The sequence below is a fragment of the Sus scrofa genome, chromosome 15 (genome assembly GCF_054392235.1).
Source record: "Sus scrofa isolate SSC_HxYL_T2T_F1_AM1 chromosome 15, Sscrofa_HxYL_maternal_Yorkshire_Landrace_v2.0, whole genome shotgun sequence".
In the NCBI taxonomy this organism is placed as follows: Eukaryota; Metazoa; Chordata; class Mammalia; order Artiodactyla; family Suidae; genus Sus; species Sus scrofa.
The window spans coordinates 77,901,614-77,922,118 of NC_139397.1; the positions used below are offsets into that span (position 1 = coordinate 77,901,614).

The following is a 20,505-nucleotide window of genomic DNA, read 5'->3' on the forward strand; positions in this document are numbered from 1 at the left end:
AGCTATTACTCTGTCCTTTCTATTTAAGAACAATTAAATAATACCACATCTGAAAATTTATTCTAAAGAAATGAAGATGCAGAGTTTAAACAAAAATGCAGTCTTGCAGTACTGTGATAGTGAAGGTAGGAAATAACCTTTGTATGCTCAAAAATAGGGAATTGCGTAAATAAATCATTGAAAATATTTAATGTATTACTATTCACACATTAACAATGAAATTATAGAGAAATATGTATTGACATGGAGAGGTGTTTACAATAAACAATGTTAAATGAAAAAATAAATGGAATATATCGTATGATCCAATTTTGGTAAAAATGTGCATATGTAATTATATACATAAACAGAAAATGTGAACATTTAAACACCCAAATGTCAACTGTGGTTATCTCTGAGTGGTGTGATTACAGGAGAGTTTTATTTTGTTCTCTTTACTTCTCTGCATTTATTATATTGAGCGTGTTTGCATGCATAATAAGATAATCAGTAAAAGGTATTAAAATACACTTCTGTTCTATTTCATGTTGTGAAAGTTAAATGTCGTACCATTCCCCCCCCCCCTTAGATGGTAATTATCCCTCTATATTCATCCAACTGTCTTAATCCATAAGTTGGTTTATTTGGAGGTGCCTGGTAGCTAGACTGTCTCACTCAGGGCAGAAAAGGCAAATCTGTAAAGACCTATGTTTAATTCACACCCCTGGCCCTACCCAAAAGATACAATTTTTATCTGTCTAAGAGATGGAAAAGATGGGCTGAAGATAACTGAAAGGGGTTACAGTTATATATATATATATATATATATATATATATATATATAAATAATATATTTTGTATATGCATATATATATATATATAATATATTTTGTATATGCATATATATATATATTTTTTTTTTTTTTTGCTTTTTAGGGCAGCCTGTGGAGGTTCCTAGGCTAGGGGTCAATTTGGAGCTGTAGCCACCGGCCTACACCACAGCCACAGCAACACAAAATTCTGAGCTGCATCTGCAACCTGCCGCACAGCAGCAATGCCATATCCTTAACCCACTGATTGGGGCCAGGGATTGAACCTGCGTCCTGTCCTCATGGATGCTAGTCATACTCATTACAGCTAAGCGACGATGGGAACTCCTGAAAGGTGGATTTCAAGTTGACTTTCTTCTTCTGCTATAACTAATATTGTTATTCCACCTAAGAATTTCAGAGTGATCTCATTCCAAATATTAATACTTAATACTTTACCACTGCCATGAAAATTCCTGAGAATACCTGCTAAAGCCATCAATTATAAAAGCAAGAAGTCAACGCTACTCCCAAATGTTCTAGTTCATCTATCTCAGTGATAGAGTGTATTGCTTCCCCCCAAAAAAAACAAAAACAAAAACTATTTCTCAAAAAAATCTTAAATAAGTTTAGTGAATTATCATAAATGTACAGAGAGAGGCCAGCCCTTCACTGCTGAGCATGTGGGAGGTCATTCTTTTTACTCTAAGGAAAGATCTTCCCCGCTGCCTCAAATCCTCAGCCAGACACACTTGCTTGAAGCTTGGATGCATTATTTTTTATCTCCTCCAAATTTAATTATTTTACCTAAGATGCAAAATGTTAGCATTGACTGTCACTTAAAAATAATGTTCCTTCTCTTCGAGAAGATAAAAACAGCACTTCTGTTCAGTTCCTTGCTTTATACTTAAAAACAAAAAACCCCAAGCTCTTAATTTCAGATTAGAGGGGAAAAGATTTTTTAAGAGGTGAAACAGAAAGAAACATATTGGGTAATGGAACCACACAAGACTGTTAAAAGGCTTTAAAAAATTATTGTCTTTGCTGTAGTCAGTTAATCAGTTAAGGAAGAAGTGGTTATAACTTCTAATAATGTCTTGATTTTGCATAACTTTCCTTCTTCCTCATTCCGTCTTTCTTATCTAACAAAAAACAAGAAATCCAGGACATTTAGCATGCGAACAGCTGAAACATTTTTAAATGTTTTCTTCTTTTATTTATTATTATTGTTATTATTATTATTATTTTGTCTTTTTGTCCTTTTAGGGCCATGCCCTTGACAAATGCCCTTGGCAAATGGCTAGGGGTCTAATCAGAGCTGTTGCTGCCGGCCTATGCCAGGGTCACAGCAACTCCAGATCCGAGCCACATCTGCGACCTACACCACAGCTCATGGCAACGCCAGATCCTTAACCCACTGAGTGATGCCAGGGATTGAACCTGCAACCTCCTGGTTCCTAGTCAGATTGATTTCCGCTGTGTCACGATGGGAACTCCTAAATGTTTTCTTTTTTTAGAGTTTTAGGGTTTGTGTGTGTGTGTGTGTGTATGGTTCCAAAACTTGGTAATACTTTTAGGTTACATGGTGCTTTAATATATCAATTTAGCTATAACTTTAGAGACTAAAATCATTTCTCTTCAGAAATTCTGATGGGTAGCTTGACGATAAGACATTGGAAATAATGGGACAAGAAAAAACAGCCTGGTTTGACAGAGAAGCTCATTTTAAGTCTTGCTGGTATTCACTAGGGTTTCTCACATAAGTGCATGTGAATAACTTTTTAAAATGTCCAATTCTTGCAAAAGCAGTTTTGAGGCTTTAAAGTGTTAGCTCTCACTTAAATATCCTGAAATATCTTCCGGAGATGGCCTGCTCATTCCTCCAGTAGTTCCCTGCCTCAAACTATGTCAGTTTAAGAAAAAAAAAAAAAAAAAAAAAAAAATCCACCCTAATGACACAAGCCCATAACATTCTGTCTTCTTATCACTCTCCAATACTGCCTTCTGCCTTTGAATCACCATTGACCTTCTCATGCTCTATGGCACCAGTCCCCTAGATGGTCTCCTGCCTCCAGCCCCACCTTCACCTCCACCCTCTTAATCAGAGAAATCTTTCTAGAACATTAACCTGATTTCTCAGCTTAAAACATTTTGGTGGTTCCCCTGATAGGCAGCATAATAGTATTTCATATCATCTGTGTACCCGCACTCAAGCCTCAGTAACAAGCAGACCCTGAATAAGCTGGGCCATTCAGTCATTTGCTTTTCTCTTTCTTAAGCTTATCTTTGTCAGTGAGAACTCCCATCCTCCTCCCCTCCATACATTTGAACCCATCCTCCTTTGCAGACGCAGACTTTCTCGAAGACTTATCCAGAGACATAATTAAAAACTCCTACATTGGCTGTCATTATCGTTCATACAGGGGATTATATCATTAATAAACTACCCTCCAAATTATGTGACTTCAAAAACGACATTTATTCTCACACAGCTTCAGTGTGTCAGGAATCTGCTTCTGCCATGTCCTGGGCCCTTGGCTCTCAGCACTTCTAGCAACTCACGTGGTGGTTGGCAGGATCAAGGTCCTACAAGTTGTTGGACTAGGTCTCAGTTCCTCATGAGCTGTCGACCAAGGGTCTCTGTTGGTTCCTTGACTCAGAACAAGACAGTTTGCTTCATCCAAGCAGAAGAAAGTCTCTTGTAACCCAACTGCACAAGTGACCTGCCATCATCGTTGCTGTATTCTTTTGGTTAGAAGCAAAGCATCCCACACTCTAGGCTACTACATTACCTACTAGGAAGTGGAATAACTGAGAACTGTCTAAGACATCTTCTTCCACAGCCTCTGAGTACCTTTGGGCAGGTGGGAGCCATGAGCTGAATGGGAGGCTGCTTACCTTCTCTCAGTCTTATGTCCCTGCCTCTCATGGTGTGGGCATGGTGTGGCATTAACATGACCAATTCTAAGATTGGAAGAGAGGTGCATTTTAAATAATTCAGCTCTTAAATGCCATTTGAAAGTCAACTCCCTCGTCTGATCTTCAACTGAAGAAAAAATGGTCTATTTTAGTGCTGGAAGAACTCTCTGTGTTGGACTTACTAAGAAAAGGAGATAAGGGAGTTCCTGCTGTGGTGTGGTGGGTTAAGGACTTCGCACTGTCTCTGCAGGGGCTTAGGTTACTGCTGAGATACTGGTTAGATTCCTAACCCAGTGCAGTGGGTTAAGGATCTGCCATTGCTACAGCTGTGACATAAGTTGCAGCTGCAGCTCAGGTTCAATCCCTGGCCTGGGATCTCCATTTGCCATGAATGGGACCAAAAAGAAAATAAAAAAGGTGATAGAGCTCACTAAGACAGTGCATTCATATGAGACTGCAGATGTAATCTTGAGCAAGCAATTTTGGGTTTATGTTCCAAATTTAATTTTTGATGCACTTTAAGATAAGTGTCCTCTGCATTTTCAAATGTAGCACCTGTGATACTTTGCTTCATTTTGTTCGCTTACCTCTCTTTGGTCTGGGAGTTACTTGACAGCATGGTCCATGTTTATTTCATTTCTAACACCAGCACTTTGCCTGGCACTTAGTCTTTCAAAAATATGTACTATCATGATGCAATTTTCTGTGTGTTTAATTCATGCTGTGCTAAATTCACTAAGCATTGCTAGGGTTTTCATAGCTGAGAATTCTGCAGGTCTTTTTCTGGCGTAAGTGCTTAAAAAGAGTGACCTGCGTCTATGATACGTGTAATTTCTCTGTTATTTTGCTAGTTCATTAGAGCATTAGCAGTTTTTGCCCTTGAATCAAAGTTCTCTACTTCTCTCTCCTCAGTTTCCAAATATTTTGTCCTTTTGAGTCAAGGGAATTGCCCTGATTTTATGATGACATTTGGGTACGATATTTAAACTGTTAAAAGTTATAAAAACGACCCTTTGGTATTAAATGTAATAAATGGCTCTGAATTGAATACATGCACAGGTTCTCTTATATGAGCTTTGTGAGCCCAAACTGCTCCAGTTACATATTCTTATTGTAATTGGATTCTGTGACATTCTCTCATCCCCCAAGAGTATGCCAGGCCATGAAAATTCCTCCTGGCTTGGTGTTGATGTATACTATGGGCCTTCTGAAGTTTTAGATTTCATCTCTAACTAATGTATGGGACTTGTACAACTGGCGGTCTTCCCAGCCCTGAAGAGGCAGGGCTGTCTGCAAGAAATCAAAGCGAAACAAAACTTCTTTCATTCCTAAGAGATTTATTGCAACCCTCAAAGAAAGGGAGTGGAGGGGGGCGGGGAAGATTTCTAGAACTCACCTGTCTTTGTTCAGCCTCACCTTTACCCAAGTATATTGTCTTTCTTTGCTCATGGATACTTTATACTGGGTTCATTTTTTTCTGGCTTGTATTTTTCTTTGTAATTCTATAACATTGTGCTTTTCATGTCTTCAGTTAGACTACAAACTCCTCAAGGTCAGAGGTTATTCTCTTCTTTCTTCTTCTGTTTTGATGTTTTTGATCTCTTTTCCCATTTTATACCCACTCCTCACACCACTCCAGAAATAGGAGCTTGCATAGAAAGGGCCAGACTATATTCATGGATGATGCGTTCAAGTTGACTGGTGATGAGGGGCTGGCACACGTCTGGACAGATGTAGTGAGGGAGGCATATGAGTTCCCAAAGGCATTGTGACAACACTGAGTTCACTCTACATGGATAAAAATGGGTGCCAGTCTCCCCTTCGACCCTTTAAATGCACCCGAGTATGTTACTGCCATGAAATTGCACTGTAATATTTTCCAGTTGTGATTCATTCACAGTTTAATATGCTTCTAGTTCTGGTTTGACTTTTCCCCCAGGAAGAGACTAAAATCTCTTCATTATAATATAGACAGTGTACTGCACTTTGAATACAAATTTATCCATGTTCAGAGTAATTTTTCTTGTGATTGTCTCTACCCTGGAGAAGTGCCTTTAATGAATTACATACAAATTGTGTAATTTAAGAAGTTAATTTGGTTTTCTGGTTACACAGGACTAAAAACAGCCCTTGTAGAAAGAGATGATTTCTCATCAGGGACCAGCAGCAGAAGCACTAAATTGATCCATGGTGGTGTGAGATATCTTCAGAAGGCTATCATGAAGTTGGATATTGAGCAGGTAATTGTGTATGCCGGTTGTTAAACAAAAATTGCTACCATGCTTTTTTTCTACTCAATTAAATCAGGGTTTTGTTTTGTTTTGTTTAGTTTTAAATGGCTTTAAAAATTTTTTTCCTATTAGAACTACCTATTTAGTGTTTTCTGCTGGAGTGTCTTTCAGGAGAGGTGTGCCATGCCAGTTCTTTTTTTCCTGTAGCATTATGTTGATGGGTAATCAGGTTTTTTTTTTTTTTTTTTTTTTCCCTACATAGGTATGTCAAAAGAAGCAGATTTACAAAATCACTTTTGGTTATGCTACCTTTTAGCAATTGTGATTGGGTTTTTTTTGTTGTTTTTTTTTTTTTTGGTGGTTGTGAGTTTTTTGTTTTTGTTTTTGTTTTTGCCAATGGCCACTAAGTAGCTCCTTCCCAAGCAGTTTCAGGGCAGCTGTGTTGTAATACATGAGGAGTATTAAACTGATTCTCTTAACTGCAAATGCAATCATACCGCATATTGTCACTGACGTATTCTTAAGGGAAAGATGATCTGAGTCATGCTTTTTTTTTTTTTTTAATGTCACACTTTGTTGTGTCCAGTCTGCCACCATTTGAAAACTGCCAAGGCAGTGTGGAAGATGACATTTCCCAGAGGGTTAAAAAAAAAAAATCCACTGAACTCCCTATCTGCTTTTCATACATGAAAAAAACACAACAGCATAACTTGACATTGTCAGCTTTGAATCTGTCCTCTTTTCTTACGTGTCTGTTTGGCATCATGATAGACGCAAAGAAAAGAGCATAGGATTTAGAATCAGATGCCTTTTGATGTGTTTCAGCTTATTTATTCAATTTCTATGAGCCTCAGTTTTCTTTTTTGTAAAATCACTATTATGATATTAATACTGGTCCTTCAGAGACAGGAAATAAGGACTAAAGAATTAAAGATAAAAGCTTTTAAATAATCTATGAAATACTGTGCAACTCCTAAGTATCATCTCTGCTTGGGCTAGTAGAGTCAAGAAGGAAACATTTAACATGAATTTAAACAATCTGTTATCTCTTACATGAGAAAATATTAGGGGAGACTGAGAAAAGGGACAGTACAGAGAATGCATGATAAATCGTTACAATAATCTTGTAACTCAAGTCAGGAAAATATCTTACACCTGGGAACTCTGACAGCATGTTTTTCTCCTATGCAAATACAGTTAAGGTTTCTAAAAAATCTTTCAGGTTGACAGCATGATGTATTATTAGAAATTTGATTAGGAGGGAGCTATCCTCGCTCAGAGGTAGAGAGGTTTCTGTGTATCAATCAGTTGGCAGGGTGTCTATTTGCCATTTGAAAATATTATGATCTGTTACTGCCAAACTAATTTTCTCTGTTTTGCTTTTCAGTATAGGATGGTAAAAGAAGCCCTTCACGAGCGTGCCAACCTACTAGAAATTGCTCCCCATTTATCAGCTCCATTGCCTATAATGCTTCCAATTTATAAGTAAGCCTTTTGGTATCACCTATATACTGTTTGCTTCTCGAAGTCAATAGAACAACACAGTTATAATGGAAATAGTTCCTCAATATGATTTCTTAATTTTAGTTTAATTGGTTTAATTGGTCCTGGTAGTTTTAATTGGTCCTGATTTTTAATCCTTATAAAATATTTTCCTTGCTCGTATTTTAGAATGTGACTTGTCCTAAATTGCTCTCTGATGACCCACTTCTCAAGGCAGACCTTGAAGGCAAAGGAAGTTGTGTTCTATATTTATCATTAGTTTTTTCCTCTAATTTCCAGGAGAATACAGAGGAGCAACTACTATTTTCACTGGGGAACTCCATAAGAGGGTCATTTGCAGACTAAACTGCAGAGCCAGAAAGAATCCTCCTACAAAATCTGAACCTCCGGAATGCTCAGAATGCCGCTTTGTGTCATTTTAAATTCCCTAGTTAACCCAAACTGAAATTTGGTTTGGAGGTGTCAGATTATAAATTATTAAACCTAATATTCCAGATATTTAGAGGTTTCCATGAAGGTGCCTTAGGTTAGAATACAAGTAATAGGAAAAAGTAGATTATGTAACTCTGTTAGCTCCATGAATGTTATGGAGCCCTTGGAACAGATTTTATAATTTTTGTCTGTATTTTGTCATAAATTGCTTTGGACACCTTAAGCCAGTGATTCTCTACCCTGGGTATTCATTAGAGTTACCCCAGCCCATGCCCTAGTCCAGTTAAACTGATCTCTGGAACCACGAGGCCCAGCATCTGTATTCATTTTTCATGTACCCCAGAAAATTCTAATACACAGGTTGAGAATCACTGCCTTAGAGATGATTCACTTACGTATATAATTCAGCGGGGCTGCTGTCAGAACAGGCAGACACTTATTTCTTTTGCAGTACACGTCTAAGTATACTTTGCTTTTCTTAATAGAAAGTATCTTATTACCTAAAGCAACATTTTATAATGTTGTACTCTGTTTCTAAAGAAACCTTTTCCCCTATTTTTGCTATAGGTGGTGGCAGTTACCTTACTACTGGGTAGGAATCAAGCTATATGATCTGGTTGCTGGAAGTAATTGCCTGAAAAGCAGTTATGTCCTAAGCAAATCAAGAGCACTTGAGCATTTCCCAATGCTCCAGAAGGATAAACTGGTGGGAGCAATTGTCTACTATGATGGTATGTGGTGTGTTGTTTTTTTTTTTTTTTATGAAATACTTTCCTCTCACTCATGACCCTTCCAGTATATTCTTAATGAGATAGTTTTGCATTCTCATTAATGCTAATCTTACACAGCACACACACACACAACAGACACACATGATCACCGTTTCCTCTCATATAAGCTGAAAATCTCCAGGTAGTGTTTCGCTTTTAATTCTGTTTGCTTTTGCATATTCCTTTTCCTCTTTGAATTTGACTTTGTATCTCATGGTTGGTTTGGTCCATTTTCCATCATTGTGAATTTGGACCCCACCTTCATGCCATTTAATCTGTTATATGTTTGCCAATGAATACTTGCCTTATGAATATATTATAATGTTGAAAGCAGCTGAGGATGTGTTAGGTTTTCTAGATGAAACCTCTATTTTCAAGGGGTTATAAACCTAGAGAAAAATGCCCCCTAGGCCAAAATTGACATATTTGTATTTTGCACAGGACACAATTCTTGAACATATAATTTATGTGATGAAGGCAGATGAACATCATTCTATTAAACCAAACCCTCAGTTTTTATTGCTTATTTTATTGTTGTTAGATGTTTTCTAACAGTGGCATTATCTCGTGCCCATTTGCCATGTGTTCAGTGTTCATTCTGTGTATGTGTGAACAATTTAATTTAATTTTGAACTTATTTGAAGGAACTAACCACTTAATATATCTATAGACAGACCACAATACAATATAAAACAATATGGGAAAAGCCACTTATGAAATTTTACTGTAGTTTTAAAGTGTGAATGGAATTGGAAACTAGTCCAGGGATATCTATTTGTAAGGAAATAGCCAGACACAGATAATTGTACATGTTTAGAAAAGTCTTAGAAATTTTGTGACACAAAGGACAGCTTAGGCTCTTTAGCTCAGTAAGAGTTTTTTTAACCCCCATGATGTTTTCTCAGCATGAAGAATTGTTTTTTGTTATTTTATTTTTCCAGGAGACTTTGATATTTATACTTCATTATATGGGATCTCCTTAAGGTGACCACCACCTTTTTTTCCTCTTTTCAGTGTTAGATTTCTGAATCAATTCAACTGCCTACCAGGCTTTCATATATAAATATAAAATGTGTATATGCAGATGGAGCAAAGGGGACAAATTCAAGATGTGTTAGGAACAACAATATTAGAAAAAAAATGTTAAGGGTCTTAGACAATCATTAAAAGCTAGAAAATTCACAGGTTATTTATTTATTTATTTATTTATTTATTTATTTATTTATTTTCTTTTTAGGGTCGCACCCACAGCATATGGAGGTTCCCAGGCTAGGGGTTGAATCTGAGCTGTAGCCTCTGTCCTGCACCACAGCCACAGCAACGCAGGATCCAAGCGGTGTCTTAGACCTACACACAGCTCACAGCAATGCTGGATCCTTAACCCACTGAGAAAGGCCAGGGATCAAACCTTCATCTTCATGGATGCTGGTCAGATTTGTTTCCACTGAGCCACAACGGGAACTCTGAAAATTCACAGTTTACAGTGATTTTTAGCATCTAAACATCACAAGGGTGGGAGCACTTTACTTTTTGGGTGCCTGATTGAGCCTACATGTTAAAGGACAAACTTAACTGTGAATTTTCTTTCTCTGCTGCAGACTCATAATGTTAATCCATTGTGGTTTGTTGGGTGATTATATTAAAGAGGTTTTTGGTCCAGGAGAAATAAGGCATTCTATAAATGACCCCCTGCCCATCGTGACATGGAAGTATTTCTTCCCTTTGCCTCTTAATTTTAATCCCTCCTGTGCAAACTCTCTCAAGTACTTGGTCCTTTTCTCTACCATGTGGTACCTTGAACACTAACTATTATTTGTTACTTTTTTTTACATCTCCTTAAGAGGAATATTAGTAGGTATCATATGTGAATGTGTGACATCCTGTCTTATGTTGATTTGATGTTGTTATGAATGATAGATTCTTATCACTTCTACATGGAGAAACCAAGGGAAATCTACGTCACAAAATGCAGGAGGAAGAAGAATTTTGTTAATCTAGAATGCCCTTTAGAGCTTGTTACAGGTTGCAAAATTAAGAGTTCAGTGAAGATTATTTAAAATTTTTATTTTATTTTATTTTTTAGGGATACGCTCGTGGCTTATGGAGGTCCTAGGCTAGGGGTCAAATCAGAGCTGTAGCCACTGGCTTACGCCATAGTTATAGCAATGCCAAATCTGAGCGGCGTCTGCAGCCTACACCACAGCTCACAGTAATGCTGGATCCTTAACACACTGAGTGAGTCCAGAGATCCAGCCTGCATCCTCATAGATACTAGTCAGATATGTTTCCGCCGAGCCATGGCAGGAACTCCTATTTAAAAATTTTAAAATGATTATTTAAAATGATTTCAAATTGATATTTGAAAATTGATTTTGAAAACTAAGTCTTGAAAGAGTAAAAATAATTTAGTCACTGAAAATAAATAATTTCTTTTCTAATCCTGTTTAAAAATGATGTGGGCCCAACTATGTCATGTTTGGGATAAGACAAAACAAGAATGTGAAACACAGTTCAATTCTGTTTTCATAGCTATATTCACAAATAGAGAAATTCTTATTTTTAATGGTGTGATGAACAAATTAAATATCAACATGGAAATAAGGTAGAAAGGAGTATATAGTAAAGAATTAAATGCAATAAATGTGTGTTCAGAGAAAGGAAAGGATTACTTACCCCTCAAGCAGAAAAATAACACTATTGTCCTGCTACCAAAGTATTTCAGAGAGGAAAAACACTTCCCAAATAAATACCATTGCAACTGAAGTCTAAACATTGTAATTTATAAGGTAAACCTTTCTGGAGTTCCTGTTGTGGCTTAGTGGGTTAAAGACATGATGTTGTCTCTGTGAGGATGCAGGTTCCATTCCTGGCCTTGCTCGGTGGGTTAAGGATCTGGTGTTGTCGCAAGCTGTGGGACTGGTTGAAGATGCAGCTTGGATCTGGTGTTGTTGTGGCTGTGGTGTAGGCCACATCTTCAGCTCTGATTCAACCCCTGGCCTGGGAACTTCATCCATATGCCACAGGTGCAGCCATAAAAAGAAAAGAAAAAAATATATAAACCTTTCTTAACAAGAGCAAGAAAAAATACTTTTCTTAAATAATCATTATGAGAATATAATAATAGAACTCACCCAAAAATGATGTCAAAATGCATTTGGGCTTTGTGAAATAACTTTTTTTAAGTTACAAAATAATTTATTGGGGTGAAACTCACATAACACAAAATTAACCATTTTAAAATAAACAGAAATAATAATTTTTATAACTCCCACCTTGGAAGAATCTTGTTTACAATGAAAAAATGGCTCAAGTAATTAAATAAACTTTTAAAAGCTACAAGAAGTTTTGCTATTTAAAAGCTCTTACTAGTAATACATCACACAGCTACTTCAGCATCAGTGAAAAATGAAATATAATCGCATGAAAATATAGTCAGTCAGACTAGTAAACCTCACTGTTAATGTGGATGGACCAGTGGCTAAGACAATCTTTAAGATTCTTTCAACACTGAGATTTTAGGAGTGTAAGATATTCCCTCTGAAATACAAAATGTACAAAGGTGAAAAATTTTAATTACTCATGCAAACAGTTTATCTTAAATAAATAGTGATGACCATTGCAGATGATTAAGGCAAAATCTTTTCCTCCACAAAAGTCCATAAATGTAATTAAAATAAATTTCATACACTTTTTTCTTTTTATCTTTTTTATTGAGATTATAATTGACATATAACATTATGTTGGTTTCATCTGTACAATATAATGTATATATTTGTATATGTACTTGTATATATACTGCCAAATGATAACCACAATAAGTCTAATTAACATCAATCACCATACATGGTTGCAAACTTTTTTCTTGGGCTTTTAAGATTTACACTCTTAGCAACTTTCAAATATACAATACAGTGTAATTAACTCTAGTCACACTTCTCTACATCACATCACCAGAACTTACTTATCTTATAACTAGATGTTTATGCATTTGACCACATACTTTTCAATGTCATAATTATAGTGGGTATTCTATGCTTGGCCATAGGTATGATCTATTGCCATATTTTGTTGTTAACCACTGAAAAACAAGCTCACATATGTGGAGGAATAACTAACATCTTTTTCAGTATAGGTAAAGTAAATGTCAAATTTCTCAGTAAAATCCGTAAGAAATGAAAGTTGGGATAGGAAGTGACATGTCAGGTTATATTTTCTTTTTATATTTTGTTAGAGAAAATGAATAGTCACCTCACTGGATTTCAGATTGAGACATGACCTAGTGTTTCCTCTCTGGCCCTCATCATAGGCAGCCACTGGCTGGACCCTGTCTGTCTGTGGTCATCACCACTGATAAGGAGGTTTCCATGTAGAGAGTGTGGTGACCAGTGCAACTTTCCCATGTTCTAAAAGTGTTTAAGAGATGACAGGCTTGGGTGCATTAGCAGGCTGTGAGGTTCTGTGAGTCAGCTGTGGAGGGGAGCCAGTTTCCTCAGAAACTTCCCTTATCTTCCTCTATCAACTTAACTTCAGTCTCCCTACTCCCAGAGAAGATAGGTTCTAGTTGGACTTTGGTCATCCAACCCAATGCACAGAAAATGAGATATAATTAAAAATCATTAAATATTTAAAGCCATTAGATACCCCCATTAAGCTTCTGTAAAGATGAAACTAGAGAACAAAATTATAGCTTTAAAATTCTTCCTTCTGAGAATCCAGGCAGTGACAGAGAGGGATGTCTGTTACTTCATACCCAGGGATGCCCTTCAGTATTCTTTAGGCACATATGAAAATAGCAACCTATGAGAAATTACACTGGCTTTCCTAATGTAAATAAAACTTGGTTATAGTCATGTTTCTGAGGGGGAATTAAAGCCCAGGTTTCACTAGAATATTCATTTTTATTCCAACCTAAAACTCACAGCATACAAATAGATGAATTCAGCTCGTGAGAGAGCAAAGCCAATTTAATCTCTGGCTCCCCTGAGGTAAATGTAGTTCACGGTCCTGCCCCCACCCCAACCTCAGCTATAATCCCTGGCTCCTGGAGGTAAAAATGCACTGAAGTGAGGAAAATTCTGCAGCAGGATATAATGATCCAAAATGACAGGGACAATAATGACAATGAATTTCATGTCTTCCAGTCATGAGCTGGAGATGCTTGACTAGGCTGACTTATACAATTAAATTGTTACAGGTACAGCAGGAGATGCAGTTAGCTGTGTGCTTTGGGGAACGATGCCTCCAGCAAAGGCATATTGTGGAATCCAGACTCTTTTGTTAGGAACAAACTATTATTCCTCTAGGCATGCACCCGCAATTGTACACTTTAATAAAAGAAAGCCTGGGTTAAAGACAAGTCTTTTAAGGTGTTGATTTTATCTACTTTGAAAGCTTAAAAAAAATCAATTACCCAATAACAAAAATGGTGGTTTTTTTGTTTTTTGTTTTTTTTGGTCTTATATTTTTGTTTTTGTTTTTCCATTGAGTTCCTGGAACATAAGTCAATCTAAAAATGGTGCCTTTAATCCTTATTTACATTATTTGCAAATGCAATTGTTGGACTATAATTGGGTGTTACCTATTTTAATTCTGAGGAACATGTTAATTTCTTCAGAATAGAAACAGGTTGAATAAATAGCTGAATAGTATGGATTTACAAACAAAATAGCAGGTTATTGCAGGTTTGGCTATGGGCTTCTTAATGCAGTTCTTATGAGTTGTTATGGTGATTCTAATGTAGTTGTGTGAGCCTCCGGGGTTGCATAAGACCATTCAGAGGGGGTACGAAGAACATATTAGAACTTTTACTTAGCTCTGTTTCTTCCAAATTCCTTAGAAATGTCTGTCTTACATATATTTAAATGTCTCTAATGTATGTAAGTACAGTAGTACAGATATGTAATTTATAAATAAATATCCATAATGGGGTTATATGCTCACATTTACTGTGCTTCCAGGCTACTCACCTTGATTTTTCTGTTTGAACCACTGGATTAGTAATTCGTCATCCTTTTATGTCTTTTATAATTGACTAATTTGAATATTTTCGAAATAGATGTATTTAGCAAGAGGAAAAATTCCTCTTTCTCTGAAAGCATAAACATTACCAAATCCCTTCCTTCGTTTCTCAAGGTCCAATTTCTGTGAACTTTGACCGAGGGGAGGCAGTCTAAAAAAAGAAAAAAAAAACCAAAACCCTATTGATTAAGAGGGGGCATTATCTTGGGATCCTTAAAATAATCAAAATTTGGCATGATATATTAGAATATGTGTTTATTTTTGTGTTTGTTTCCTTCTTAAAACCAAAATATAATAAATTCAATTTAAAACATGAAGTTTTATTTGCCAGCAGTTCTCAAGGTTCCCAAACCTTTTCAAATCCTTATTACTATACATACAAAGGTTTTATGTATATGTATCAAAAGTAATACGCATAAAAGGATACATATAACACATATATAAATTGTCTTCCTTTTTTTTTTTTTTTTTTGTCTTTTTGCTATTTCTTTGGGTCAGTCCCACGGCATATGGAGGTTCTCAGGCTAGGAGTCGAATCAGAGCTGTAGCCACCGGCCTACGCCAGAGCCACAGCAACACGGGATCCGAGCCCAGTCTGCAACCTACACCACAGCTCACGGCAACACTGGATCCGTTAACCCACTGAGCAAGGGCAGGGACCGAACCCGCAACCTTATGGTTCCTAGTTGGATTCGTTAACCACTGCACCACGATGGGAACTCCTGTCTTCCTTTTTTTATGTAAACATTTAAAAATAAACTATTGTTTAGTTTGTACAAGTAAACTTTGTACAAGTATAATGTGATGTGTTACATAAGTTGATAACAGCTCTTTGGAAAACACTCAGTAAATTTGAGCAGGCATCCATCTTGTGATTCAGTTAATTCCACCAAGTGTATGCCTCAGAGAAACTCTTACATGTGTCAACCAGGAGATATGTACAAAAAGTTTATTGCGGCACTGGGAATAACTTCGAGAAGGGAAAGAATTCAAATATCTATCAAGAGACAAATGAATAAATATCCTATAGTGTGTTTACATAATGGAGTAAAACGGAACACTGAAAATGAATGAACTAAGTTAAGCTGAACAATAGGGATGAGAAAAGATAGGTTGAAAGTTCCATGATAACTCATCTCACAGTTTTTGTTTGTTTGTCTTTTTAGGGCCACACCTGTGGAATATGGAGGTTCCCAGGCTAGGGGTCCAGTCGGAGCTGTAGCTGCCAGCCTATACCACAGCCACAGCAACACAGGATACAAGCCTTGTCTGTGACCCACACCACAGCTCAGGGCAACACCGGATCCTTAACCCACTAAGTGAGGCCAGGGATTGAACCCCAGTCCTCATGGATGCTAACTGGGTTCATTAACCACTGATCCATGACAGGAACTCTTCATCTCACACTTGTAAGCATCATAGTCATATTTGAAAACTGCCTTCCAAAGTACTGTAGTATAGTTGAAACAGTCAACATTATGGAAGTAGATGACTTAGGTTTATAAACTTTATTGAGTTTTGAGGCCTACCTTGCACATCTATGACTTTAGGCTTATAATATTTTGCTTATGGGGTATTTTGAGATTTAAATGAAGTAGTAAGTGTAAAATAGTAAATATAAAAAATTATTTAAGTTTTAATTGTTTCATTTGGGTCAGTTTTATGGATTTCTATGGTTCTAAGATGTCCCAAAGTGAAGCATCAGTTCCACAAATGTCCTTTTGTATATTTCAGATTTGCAAAATGTACTTAGGAAAAAGGAAAATACTGGGCACGTAAACATGCTTCATATAAGTATCTTTGAATTTTAAGGGTTAAAGAGCACATTAAAAGAACTTACTCTAAAATTATCTACCTCTTAGATGTTGATTTAGAACCTATTTAATATTTTCCTTGTCCATATGCAGTTTTACACTTATAAATTAAATGAATAATTTTTATCTTGATTTCCTACTGTCAGCTTTTCCATTGTATTTTCTCCTCTTGTTTTCTGTGAGTTACATAAATGAAACTGACATTATTGCTCATATAGCAGGCATATATTTTGCCCCCGAATGCTGCCTTTTTGCTATTCAGTGTATCTGGATACCAGCTAAGGCTAAATGAAGTTTGACATGTACCCCTAAGAAATAAAACTTATAAATTGTGGCTTCAAAGGAAACCTTGAATAAATAGGACACATTTATGTCCACCCAGGCTAACATCCAACATATGCTTTAGCTTCCTGATGATGAGGCAGAGCAAAATAGCCCCTAGGAAAGTTTGCGATTTGTTTATTGCTCATTTGACCAGTGTGTATTAATACCTCTGTTCATTCTATTAGAATTAATTTTTTTTAAAGAAAATCAAAATCACGCAAAAGTAGATTTGATCAGGTGTAGCATACTGAGGTAGTAATTCGTACTGTACATATAAAAGCTTAAAAACAGTGCTAAAATTCACCAATAGAAGGATATGTATGTTTATATGTTGTTTGATCAGATAGTTTTGGTGAGTTTACAGTAAGCTATTTACCCGTCACACTCTGTGGCTCAATTGACCCTTTTCAAAAAGATGCAGGATTACAGGTAAAAGCTAGTGTATCAAAAGTCTCCATGTACTCTTTCCTCCAGTTTACTCCTTCATCCAAAAAATATTTATAGAGGTTCTATTTTCTAGGCACTGTGTCTGGTATTAGGACCAAATCCATTAAGGTCCGAGTTCTGAGCTTTCAGGTTTTGAGAGGGTTCACTGCATGTATTCCAAATATTGAGCCAAACACCAATCATGTTTTGTGCTTGTGTAGCAGAGCATGGATTTTAAAACATTTTTTCTCAGAGCTCCCATCATGGCTTAGTGGTTAACGAATCCAACTAGGAACCATGAGGTTGTGGGTTTGATCCCTGGCCTTGCTCAGTGGGTTAGGGATCTGGCATTGCCCTGAGCTCTGGTGTAGGTTGCAGACGCTGCTCGGATCTGGCATTGCTGTGGCTCTGGTGTAGGCTGGCAACTACTGCTCCGATTGGACCCCTAGCCTGGAAACATCCATATGCCATGGGGGGGGGGTCAGAAAAGATGAAAAAAAATTTTTTTTCCGAGTTGTGTAAACTCAGTACGTATCCTGGAATGGGATAGCATGATTCCTGTTTCCCACGAGAAGGGGCAGCAAAGCTGAACATCTGGATCAGTGTTTTGGATATGTGGGGATGTGAGGGTGATTTTTTTCCTTGGCTAAAAAAAATGAAGAACTTTGCAAAAATTATGTTTATGACATCAGGGCTTTTAGCTACCATTAGGTTTTAAGTTTGTCATATGCTTTAACAAAAAATAGCCAAATAGTTCAACAAAGTATATTCATTTATTTTGCAAACAAAATCCTAGTTAGGGTTTATATATGTCTGTTCATTCTTTTTAACTTATAAATTTCCCATCCTGGAGTTCCCATCTTGGTGCAGCAGAAACAAATCCGACTAGGTACCAGGCGGCTGCAGGTTCGATCCCTGGCGGGTTCTATCCCTGGCTTCACTCAGTGGGTTAAGGATCTGGCGTTGCCGTTAGCTGTGGTGTAGGTCACAGACACGGCTCAGACCCAGTGTTGCTGTGGCTCTGGCAAAGGCCAGCAGCAACAGCTCCTATTCCACCCCTAGCCTGGGAACCTCCTTGTGCCACAGATGCGGCCCTAAAAAAAGACAAAAGACAATAAATGAATAAATAAATAAATAAATTTCCCATCCTTTTCTGTTTCCTCATAGTTTTGATTAATAGTTCCTGTATTTCTGTACAGTGGTTGTTAAGCTAGTTCTATTAATCTGTTGTTGCACAAGAAACAATACCCAAACTTAATGACTCAAAACACCAAAGGACTCTTTCAGAGTTTTGAGGATGGTTGAGCTCAGCTGAGTGTTTCTCACTTGGCATGCCTCCTCTGGTTGCAGTGAGGTGGTGCCTAAGGCTGGGGTCTTCTGAGAGATTTCTTACTTACATGTCTGGCTCTTGGGCTGAGAAGGCTGGAAGAGCTAGGGGTTGGCCCTGCATCTCTCTCTCACTGTGGCTTTTGCATATGATGGGTTGGATTTAAACATAATCAGACTTCTTATGTGGTGGGTGGCTTACCCCAGTGAGTGTACCATGAGACCATGGCTTAAATGCAAAGCGTCTTTGGACCTAGCCTTGGAAGTCACACAGGGTCACTTCCACCACATTCTGTTAATTAAAGTGAATCACAGGGGCATTCCGGTGATTTAAGGAATAGGACATTACAAAAGCAAGTAAAACAGGAAGCATAGTTTATTAGGGAGAGGTCGGATATCTTTGGTGACTAGTTACCGGAGACTGGATCAAATTGTTTTATCAAAAATACTTTATAGGTAGTGGTGTGAAATTTCCATCCAAGTCTTTTGACCTCTTTTTTTATTTATTATTATTTTGCTTTTTAGGGCCACACCCTCGGCATATGGAAGTTCCCAGGCTGAGGGTCAAGTCAGAGCTATAGCTGCCAGCCTACGCCACAACCACAGCAATGCCAGATCCCAGCCGAGTCTTCGACCTACACCAGAGCTCACAGCAATGCCAGATCCTTAACTCACTGAGTGAGGCCAGGGATCAAACCCGAGTCCTCATGGATCCTAGTCGGGTTTGTCACTGCTAAGCCATGATGGAAATGCCTCTTTTAATTTTAATCAGTCATAATTGTTGTCTAGATCAATTATATCATTAGAGGTTGAAGGGTTAAAAATGGTACTCTTCTAACTCTTCCATCTAACTTCAACTATTAGTTGAAATACTTATAATTTCCCTGTATGAACTCTTTGCCTACCTTGAGGGATATTTTGTAAAAAATGGAGGATAAATGCTTCTTTCTATTTAGGTAGTAGTTTTCAATAATAATGAGTTAGTTTTTTGGTATCCTTTAAGTGTGATGGGATCTTTTGTATTATTTATTAAGCTTGTGATTTTAAATATATTCAATATGTGTCAGTCTGTTAGAGTTATTAATGTTCTCTGGCCCATGGGCACCTCTTCAAGTTGGCTCCTGAGCCCTTTTTATAAGCTATCACTGGTCTGTGATGACTTCTGTGTTATCTGCTATGATAAGATATTCCAGGCTCATCTTGTAATTTTCCTGACCTAGACTGGGAAGCAGCCATTTTTCCAATAAGATTTGACTCCTTCCTGTAGGAAATTGTAGTTAAGAGACCATAGTCTATTTGCTAGATTATTTGCTGTTTCTTGCTGATTGGTCATTTCTAGGCCTTTCTGTAGAAAGAGTTATGAAAAACTTTTATTTAGGGAATAAAAATCTGATAAATTCCTGGGCATAGTTATACTTTTAAATTCACAAAATACATGGAGTCTATTTAATCTCATCACTCACACCTCCAAAAATGCTATTGCTGAAACCAGTAAGATTTTTGCAGTTTTACAGTTGTTGCAGTTTTGTTGTTATTGTTGTTCTTGGAGTATACACCAATGGGAATATATAGACAAATTACTGTCTTTTGAAGCTACTTGACATAGTTTCTATTGTTGTGGTTATGCCATCAACTCAAATCACATCACTTTAATTTTGCTTAAGATCTTTAGGGATTTGCCTTTTTAAAGCTGTGGTTTAAAAAAATTATGTAAGATGCAGGACTTCAAAGTCAAAATAAGAAGACTATTCAAATAAGGCTAGCTTTTCTCCCAGTTTACTCACCCCATTTCCTCCTTCTCCTTAAAAGATAATATTTTAAAAAAATATATAGTTTTGGCATATCCTTTTATTGTGTATGTGCATGTGTATGCATATGTGTGTATTAAATGTACATTCGTATTTGCTTCCCCCTCCATTTCTTAGATAATAGTGATGCATTGCTCTTCTCACCT

At 37.1% G+C, this 20,505-nt stretch overlaps 1 protein-coding gene across 5 annotated transcripts in view; it reads left to right on the top strand.

Moving 5' to 3' along the window:
- GPD2 (glycerol-3-phosphate dehydrogenase 2) overlaps nucleotides 1-20,505 on the top strand; it is a 136,092-nt gene that overhangs the window by 60,141 nt on the left and 55,446 nt on the right. For all 5 annotated transcript variants that reach the window (XR_014828997.1, XM_021075780.2, XM_021075778.2 and 2 more), the window contains exons 4-6: nucleotides 5,823-5,947; nucleotides 7,326-7,423; nucleotides 8,441-8,604. Coding sequence is in view for 4 of the 5 variants with exons in the window: in XM_021075780.2 (XP_020931439.1) it covers nucleotides 5,823-5,947; nucleotides 7,326-7,423; nucleotides 8,441-8,604 (387 nt within the window). In the remaining variant the exon portion in view is untranslated. The remainder of the gene's footprint in view (nucleotides 1-5,822; nucleotides 5,948-7,325; nucleotides 7,424-8,440; nucleotides 8,605-20,505) is intronic.